This window comes from Carettochelys insculpta, chromosome 10, assembly GCF_033958435.1.
Source record: "Carettochelys insculpta isolate YL-2023 chromosome 10, ASM3395843v1, whole genome shotgun sequence".
In the NCBI taxonomy this organism is placed as follows: Eukaryota; Metazoa; Chordata; order Testudines; family Carettochelyidae; genus Carettochelys; species Carettochelys insculpta.
Window position 1 is genome coordinate 9,614,293 of NC_134146.1, and position 9,545 is coordinate 9,623,837.

Sequence of the window (9,545 nt, forward strand, 5' to 3'; positions counted from 1 at the left end):
CCTCCAGCTTCTCTTCCTTGCACACCACTCAACTCCTTCCCCCACTTCTGCCTGGAGGGGGAAGTCTTTTATAGTGAGCTAGAAGACCATAGCTGGCAGTAGGTGTCTAATTGGTCCTTTCCTGCAGGCTGGTCCTTAATGAGCTGCAGCTGCCTCCAACTGGCTGCTGGGCTGCACTCTCTAGCTACATCTACACTAGGACAATGGCGGCCGTGGCACACTCAAAGTGCTGCTTTCGATCGCATGTGCCTCGTCTACACAGGGTCCTTTTCAAAAGGACCCCACAGTTGTTGAATAAGGAATAAGGATTAAGGAGGTTTTGATGTCTGCAGGGTCCTTTTGCATATTCATTGCAGCACCTCATTAGCATATCCTGATGTGTCTCATTAGCATCCCTCTTTCGAAAGGGGGGTGCTAGTGTAGACACAGTGTCTGTGAGCCTAGTTGGGAAATAAGAAGGCACTGACCCACACCCATAGCCTGTGATTGGCCGCACTGTCTGATGCTTTATTCCTAAATCATTGATTCCTTTTTTTACTTACTGTTTTGTGGATTAAAAAATCCCTTTATACTAGATTTGAAATCTGAAAAACCTCGCTGTATGTGAATCATCTCACTGAAACTATCCCACAGGGACGCTGTTCTACACTTAATTTTGTGGCTGTAGCTTTCGGTCATTTTAATCTCAAGTTACTTTGCTGCTGGAAATACCCTTTGTATTTTATAAGCCATGGTTTCCCAAACTGGGGTGTGTACCCCCCTGTGGGGGCATGAAGAAATTTCAGGGGGGGCCCAAGGTGACCCAGACCCCCCCCCCCGTCATTCTCCCACCAGAAGAAAAATCCAGCCTTTGCTTCCAGCTCTCAGCTCCTGCCATTTTACATGGGTGACCTGGCACAGCCGCTTTAAAAAGCAGGCAGCCAGCGAAGACTGACATGGAGCTAGTTGCCTTCTGCAAAGGGGAGTGAATGTGGGTTGGGGAGGGGAGAGGGAAGAGGAGACAAATGGGGTTAGATGAGGGCTGGGGATGTCTGACTTGGGGGAGGGGGATGGAGTGAGAGTGGGGGCCTGGGGGTGCCTGGCTTTGGGGGAGGGGAGTGGTTGGGTAGAGGGGCTCGTGGGGCTCAGGTGGCTGACTTGTGGGGCTTGGGCGTCTGGCCCTGGCATTGCAGGGCTTGGGTGGCTTAGGCTGGCGGGCGGATGGCTGGCCCTGCCAGCGTGGGGCTCGGTCAACTCTGAAAGGTGGCTCTAGCAGCACAGGGCTCAGGAGGGCAGGCAGCTGGCGCAGACAGCTCTAGTGGCTGGCATGGGGCTCAGGCAGTTGGCCAACTGGGGCTACACCAGGCACCCACAAGGGGCCAAGAAAAAATATTTGTATTTATTTTTAGTTTCAAATAACATTTTTATATCCAGTTTTTGTGTTTATTTTAAATTACAAATTGAATTTTTTGTTAAAAGGGGGGGTTGCATGATGGTAAAGAAGAGCTGGCGGGGCGTGAGGATTTCTCAAAAATCAGAAGGGTGGAGGCGAGATGCTGAAAATTTTGGGAACCACTGGTCTAAGCATTTATTCACTGAAGTATTAGTTAACCTTTGTGAAAAATTATATTGGTTTGCCGAGCAATGCCAAATGAAATTTCAATCTGACAATTTTCCAGCTTTCATAATTATTTTTTTAAATTTCAGAAGTATTAAAATAGTTCAACAAAATAATCCTTTACTTTCTGATTTTGAACCACATGAGTAAATTTAAATATAGCTGTAGTTGTAAATTCTATCTGTGTCCAAGGTGCCCAGATAACATATTTCCTAGGAAATTATATCAGGGCTCTTAGCAAAAACAATGTTTTATATGAGTGTGGTTTTATAAACTGGTGACCTAGTCTGCAAAAAGGCAGTTTGTGGACTGTTAAGTCTCATATGACTTAATAATTGATGATAAAAGAATATTACAATGGCAGTTCCTTCTCCTTTGTGTCTTTTAATTGTTTTTCTATTGTGATGAATATTTCAGTTTGGGAAAACTCAGATAAACCAGCTGTATCTCAGTTTGCAGTACCCCTCTGTGCTAGTTCTAGATCTACTCATGAAGAAGTGTGTACTGTTAAACTTATTTTGTGTGGAGGACAAATTGCACGCCTATCTATTGCCCAAGATTAGGGTGCGGGGTAACAGAGTCAAACTATATACTGTTCTATGCCACTTAGGTTATTGGGAGCTTTGTAGCAAGATCAAGACTAGGATACAGCCTGTATAGAGTAATGCAGAGTTATTTGTTAAGCAACCTACTGTCATATTTAGCATAACTCAAACATGCTCACCATTAGGACTGGGCCACAGGTTTTTTTCCTTTTTTTCTTCTTACCCCATCCTTTATATTTGTTCCTTTTCCCTGTTTGTTTCTCTTCCTTGTTTCCCTCCATACCTTCTCCCTTGCAGCAATTTCTGCCACCTGTGGTGCTGCTCTCCTACCCCATACCATACCATTTGCCAAAATGATCGCCTGTTAAATACTTCATTAGGCTTTAAAGTTAGCACCCCAGTGAGCTGAATGGAGAATAAGGACATTCACAACTTATGCCAATGTGGATAGTTTAAAGGGTCAGGAAAAATAATGCTGCGTTGGTAACAGTTCATATTTGAGGGATTATCTTTGCACCCATAAAGGATAGAGCTTCTGAAAAAATATCTGCTTAGTCTGCAGAATCTGAATGTCATACAAATACATTGAGAAGGCTGGATGCTGTATCGTCTTGGTTTTGCAAATGGATAAGCCTTTCAGAAGCAATTGTGTTTGTAACTTTGAAAAAGGAAAATTTTAATCAGAATTATATTTATTTTGAAGAAATCATTTTTTCAGAAGAATGACCCAACAGATGCTGCATCTGTAGATGTTCTTCATATCTCTGCAGCTGTGACCAGAATCCTGTATTGGGCTCTACTCCTGGTCGGGCTGTCTTCACAATCTAGAAAAAGTAATACACATTGCATGTTTGATAGAAATTGTGCAGGAAATCAGGCAAGATAATTTTTCACTCTAGATCTTTGAGAAAGTTGATTTTGATATTTCTCTGTGGGAGTCATTGTGAAATCTCTGGAAGGAATCTCAAGAAGTCATCATTCTAGTCCTCTTAGAATCATAGAACCATAGAATGCTAGGACTGAAAGGGAACCTGAGAGGTCATCAAGTCCAGCCCCCTGCCCTCGTGGCAGGACCAAGTACTGTCTAGACCATCCCTGATAGACATTTATCTAACCTGTTCTTAAACATCTCCAGATATGGAGATTCCACAACCTCCTTATGCAATTTATTCCAGTGTTTGACCACCCTGACAGGTACTTTTTCCTAATGTCCAGCCTAAACCGCCCTTGCTGCAGTTTAAGCTCATTGCTTCTTGTTCTATCCTCAGAGGCAAAGAAGAACAAGTTTTCTCCCTCCTCCTTATGATACCCTTTTAGATACTTGAAAACCACTATCATGTCCCCCCTTAATCTTCTTTTTTCCAAGCTAAACAAACCCAATTCTTTCAGCCTTTCTTCATAGGTCATGTACTCTAGACCTTTGATCATTCTTGTTACTCTTTTCTGGCCTCCTTCCAATTTCTCCACATCTTTCTTGAACTGCAGTGCCCAGAACTGGACACAATACTCCAACTGAGGCCTAACCAGCGCAGAGTAGAGCAGAAGAATGACTTCTCATGTCTTGTTCACAACACACCTGTTAATGCATCCCAGAATTATGTTTGTTTTTTTTGCAACAGCATCACACTGTTGACTCATATTTAACTTGTGGTCCACTACAACCCCTAGATCCTTGTCTGCCATACTCCTTCCTAGACGGTCGCTTCCCATTCTGTATGTGTGAAACTGATTGTTCCTTCCCAAGTGGAGCACTTTGCATTTGTATTTATTAAATTTCATCCTGTTTACTTTAGACCATTTCTCCAATTTGTCCAGATCATTTTGAATTTTGACCCTATCCTCCAAAGCAGTTGCAACCCCTCCCAGCTTGGTATCATCTGTGAACTTAATCAGCATACTGCCTATGCCAATATCTAAATCGTTGATGAAGATATTAAACAGACCTGGACCCAATACAGAGCCTTGCGGAACTCCACTTGTTATACCTTTCCAGCAGGATTGAGAACCATTAATAACTACTCTCTGAGTATGGTTATCCAGCCAGTTTTGCACCCACCTTATACTAGCCCCATCTAAGTTATATTTGCCTAGTTTATTGATAAGAATATCATAGGAGACTATATCAAATGCCTTACTAAAATCTAGATATACCACATCCACCCTTCTCCCTTATCCACAAGGCTTGTTATCCTATCAAAGAAAGCTATCAGATTGGTTTGACATGATTTGTTCTTTGCAAATCCATGCTGGCTGTTCCCTATCAGTTTATCACCTTCCAAGTGTTTGCAGATGATTTCCTTAATTACTTGTTCCATTATCTTTCCTGGCACAGAAGTTAAACTGACCAGTCTGTAGTTTCCTGTGTTGTTCTTATTCCCCTTTTTATAGATGGGCACTATATTTGTCTTTTTCCAGTCTTCTTGAATCTCTCCTGTCTCCCATGATTTTCCAAAGATGATAACTAATGGCTCAGATACCTCCTCTATCAGCTCTTCACTGCTGGTGGGACCAAGCAACTTCTAGACCAACTTCTAGACAGATATTGCTCTTAAAAATCTCTAGTGATGGAGATTCCACAACCTCCCATGGCAAGTTATTCCAGTGCTTAACCACCAAGATACTTACGAAGCTTTCCCTACTGTCCAATCCCAATCTCCTGTGCTGCAATTTAATCCCATTTCTTCTTGTCGTATCATGAGTGGTTAAAGAGAATATTTTTTTCTTCCTCTTCCTTGTAACAGCCTTTTAAGTACTTAAAAGTTGTTATCATGTCCACTCTAAGTCTTCTTTTTTCTAAACAAACCCAGTTCTTTCAATCCTTCCTCATTGGTCACATTTTCTAGACCTTTAACCATTTTGGTTGCTCTTCCCTGCACCTTCTCCAAGTCCTTCCTTCCTGGATTGAACACAGTACTCTGACTGAGGCCTAATCAGCACAGAATAGAGTAGAAGTGCTTCCTGTATCTTGCGTACAACACTCCCATTAATGCATCCCAAAATATTTGATTTTTTTTTTTTTTTTTTTTTTGCAACAGTTTCACACTGTTGATTCATATTTAGCTTGTGGTCCCCTATGACTCCTATTCCCCATGTATTTACCTAGTTCTTTTTTGAACACTTGTAAAGTCCTGGTCTTCACAACATCCTCTGGCAAGGAGTTCCACAGCTTGACTGTGCTTTGTGTGAAGAAATACTTACTTTTGTTGGTTTGAAACCTGCTTCCTATAAATTTCATTTGGTGACCCTAGATCTTGTGTTATGGGAACAAGTAAATAACTTTCTCTTATTTACTTTCTCCATGCCAGTCATGATTTAATAGACCTCTATCATATCTCCCCTTCGTCTCCTCTTCTTTCTTAGATGAAAAGTCCCAATCTCTTTAAACTCTCCTCACATGGCAGACATTCCAAACCCCTAATGTGATTTTTTTCCAGTGCCAGTGCACCTTTTTTTAGATGGGGCAACCACATCTATACACAGTATTCAAGATGTGGGTGTACTATGGTTTTATCAAAACAAAAAAGCAGTCCAGTAGCACTTTAAAGACTAACAAAATAATGTATTAAATGATACCTTTCGTGGGACAAAGATATTTTCAAATGATTCATAACATTCTATTTGTTTTGACTGTTGCTGTACATTAAGTGGATGTTTTTAGAGAACTATCCACAGGGACTCCAAGATCTCTCTTGAGTGGTAATTGCTAGGTTAGTTCCCATCATTTTATACATATAGGCTATGTCTACACTAGTACCCCCCTTTCGAAAGGGGGATGCTAATGAGACATCAGGATATGCTTATGAGGCACTGCAATGAATATACAGTGCCTCATTAACATAATGGCGGCCGCGGCACTTCAAAAGTGCCACTTTCAATCACATGCGGCTCATCTACATGGGGTCCTTTTCAAAAGGTCCCTACAGATGTCGAAATTCCCTGATTCCTATAACCAAATACAAATGTTATGAATCATTTGAAATGGTGCTAATTATGCTATTCATTGCAACACCTCATTAGCATATCCTGGTGTGTCTCATTAGCATCCCCCTTTTGAAAGGGGTTGCTAGTGTAGACATAACTGTAGTTGGGATTATTTTCCAATGTGCATTACTTTGCATTTATCAACATTAAAATTCATCTGCCACTTTGTTACCCAGTCACCTAATTTTTAAAGGTCATTTTGAAGGTCTTCACAGTCTGCTTTGGACTTAATTATCTTGAGCATTTTTGTATCATTTGAAAATTTTACCAACCCTTTCATCCATTTATGAATATGTTGAATTGGATTGGTACAGACCCCCTACGACATCACTAGCTACCTCTCTCCTTCTGAAAACCTACCATTTATTCTTACCCTTTCTTTACTATCTTTTTAACCAGTTATCACGATATCCATGAGAGGACTTTCTCTTTTACTCCATGACAGCTTACTCTGCTTAAGAGTCCTTGGTGAAGGAACTTTTGCCAAAGGCTTTCTGGAAATCTAAGCACCCTATATCCACTGGATCTCCCTTGCTCACATGCTTGTGGACGCTCACAAAGAATTCTAGTAGATTAATGAGACAGAAACCGTCCTGACCTTTCTGCAACAAATTATGTTCATCTGTCTGACAATTCTGTTCTTTACTATAGTTTCAACCAAGTTGCTTAGCACTGAAGTTAGACTTGCTGGTCTATGATTGTCAGGATCATCTCTAGAGCCCTTTTGAAGATTGGCATCACATTAGCTGTCTTTCAGTCATTTAGAACAGAAGATGATTTAAAGGCTAGATTACAAACCACAGTAGTTCTGCAATTTCACATTTGAGTTCTTTTAGAACTCTTGGGTAAATGCCTTCTGGTCCTGGTGACTTGTTATTATTTAGTTTGTCAAGTTGTTCCAAAACCTCCTCTAAAGATACCTCAATCTGAGACAATTCCTCAGATTTGTCACCTTAAAAGAATGCCTCAGATTTGGCATTCTCCCTAACATCCTCAGCTGTGAAGACCACAATGACCTTATTGTTTCTGAGTACTGCTTTAGCATTTCAATCATCCAGTGGCCCCACTGGGTGCTTAGCAGGCTTTCTGCTTCCGAGATACTTAAAGACATTTTGTGATTACCTTTTGAACTTTTGGCAAGATGCTCTTCTTTCAGGGACAGGAGCTTCTTGCATTGAATACACAGATATGCCACCTGCTCATAAGGCAGGTAATCATATATGCTCCATTGGGTGCAATAAACTGGATGGGTCCCCACTCTGATGCTAGGATTTTGCCTGTATTCAACTTTTATTCCTAGAGTGAATAAGGTTTATAGCTTTTTTATTTTTTAATCAGGTGGTTTTGGTTTTAGTTCAAAGAAAATTAAAGAATGACAAGTATATTTAGCCTCCACCAAATGCCCCGTTTAAATTCCTTCCCAAACTCCCCTGTTAGCTGCTCTTGCTTGCTAGCACCATTGGTCACTTAGTAGCAGGCTTTTTATAGCTCTGGCGTTCTTGTGTAGTCCTGCCCCCTTGTTAAGGCTTTGTAATTTTATTTGTCCCGGAAACCATATTTTAAGAGCTCTCCTTGTCCAATCAGAGACCAAAAACTTAGCAAGGGGTCGTATCCAGTTGTAACAGCTCACATCTGGAATGCTGAAAATTCTTAAACTGCTTACAAGCGACAGTCCAGTAATATCCTCAGGATTACAAGTGAATAAATTTGAAAATATTCAGACAATTTTTGAACAAAATTGGAAAAGCTAAAAAACATTGATTTGTCCTGTTTTAACATGCAGTAAAACGGATTAAGGACACTAAAATGCAACTATAAAACTACACCAGATTTTGTCGGTATTATCAGTAATGCCACTCATTGGTTTTCAAGTTCTATAAAGCAATTTACATAATTTTATCTCCAGGTGGTTTTTTTTTTCTTTTTTTAATATACAACGGCTGTATCCTGTACTGTCTGTGTCTGGTGGCCTTAGGAATCGGCTCATTATTCATAACAAGACTTGAAATGAATTTCTTATCAAACATCAGAGCTAGAAGTATAGCTTTTGAGAATGAGTACAGTACCTCAAAGGCATCCTGGAGAGAGAGCTTTTGGTGTCTCATCAGATAGGCAGTACAGATTGTTGCAGATCTGCTGTGACCATTTTTACAGTAAACTAAGCATTTTCCACCACTTTGTACTGTGTCCTCTATGGCGTTGCTGCATTGTTCAAAATACCTATATAAGTCTTCCAAAGCGTCGTCAAAAACAGGAACGCGTAGGCCTTGGACGTGGAGAAGGCCTGGGAATGGCTGCTGCCTGGAGACATTAATACAGAATGTAACGCCCTCTTGAGTGAGGAGTTCCTTGTTGCAGGCTGACCTAGAATTACTGATTAGCAAAGAGTCGGTGATCTTACAGAGCTGTAACATTAGCAACAAAGCATGTCACCACTGCCCTCTGACGCTCTCACAGGCTTCTTTCCATGAGAAGCATTAAAGACTGTGGCTGAACACAAAATGATGTGTAAACCCTGGTTAATTGAAAGCTCAGTTTGTTTCCAGCAGTGCTTTGGCTTGTGTCTGGTGTCCTGTTCTTTAGCCATCTGTGCTGTGCTATATTTACTCTACACTTACTGTACCAGAGCTAAAGGATTCCGTCAGGCCCTAGTGCCTCTATGGTGTAATAGAAAGGGTTGAGAAATTAAACCACATCAGAGCCCACAAAGCAGTTGTAGAACAGCTTAGAAATTTGAATAGCACCGATTTCTGCACCGATTTTGTAGCTCTCAGCACTGAACTACGAGAATACATTGCAGCAAGTCTGGAGCAGTAGATTGCTTTTGGGAACTGGGAGTGTTTTGCAAAATGCTACTGTTAATAAAAACCGGCACACCCATTTCGCTCAGCACAACATTCTGCCGTGTGCAGAATGTTTGTGGATGAAAATTGGCAATAATTCTGCATTTTTGTAAATAAAAGTGACCAAAGACAAGATATATTGAAAGATACTGTAGAACTGTAAGACATTATATATTATTGTGAAAGGTGATGGGTTGAAAGGTGCAGGGACTTGGTCAAAAATTAATCTTAATAAATTTGCCCTAATATACTAGCATAGACCTACCCTAAGTGTTCCACAGATGGTACTGCTAAGCCAGCGTGAGAGGGATGTTGGGAATGAGCCAGGGAATAGAAAATGTTGTTGGGAGGTTGGCTGTAAAGTTAAAATAATAAAATCATAGCTGTTCAATATTGCTTCAGTGAGTGGCTTTGTGCCATAATTAAATTTGTCCATTCCATTACAAGTGTGATAAATAAAACTTCTCTTCTAAACTCAGTCTTCCCCCAAGCTCTAATTTTGGCCATTTCAAGGGTGAGGGGAGCAGGAACCGGAGGCAAACTTCCCTCTCCCCAGGGCCTGCTTTTTCTTGCCTCTGC

At 40.9% G+C, this 9,545-nt stretch overlaps 1 protein-coding gene across 1 annotated transcript; it reads right to left on the bottom strand.

The window, feature by feature from the left end:
- Positions 1-2,816: 2,816 nt before the first annotated feature.
- Positions 2,817-8,685, bottom strand: DUSP28 (dual specificity phosphatase 28). The gene is made up of 2 exons (XM_075004440.1): positions 8,190-8,685; positions 2,817-2,966 (listed from the first exon to the last, which is right to left on the bottom strand). Exons 1-2 carry the CDS (start codon positions 8,535-8,537, stop codon positions 2,835-2,837), a joined length of 480 nt encoding a protein of 159 aa, XP_074860541.1. The 5' UTR covers positions 8,538-8,685; the 3' UTR covers positions 2,817-2,834.
- Positions 8,686-9,545: the final 860 nt, after the last annotated feature.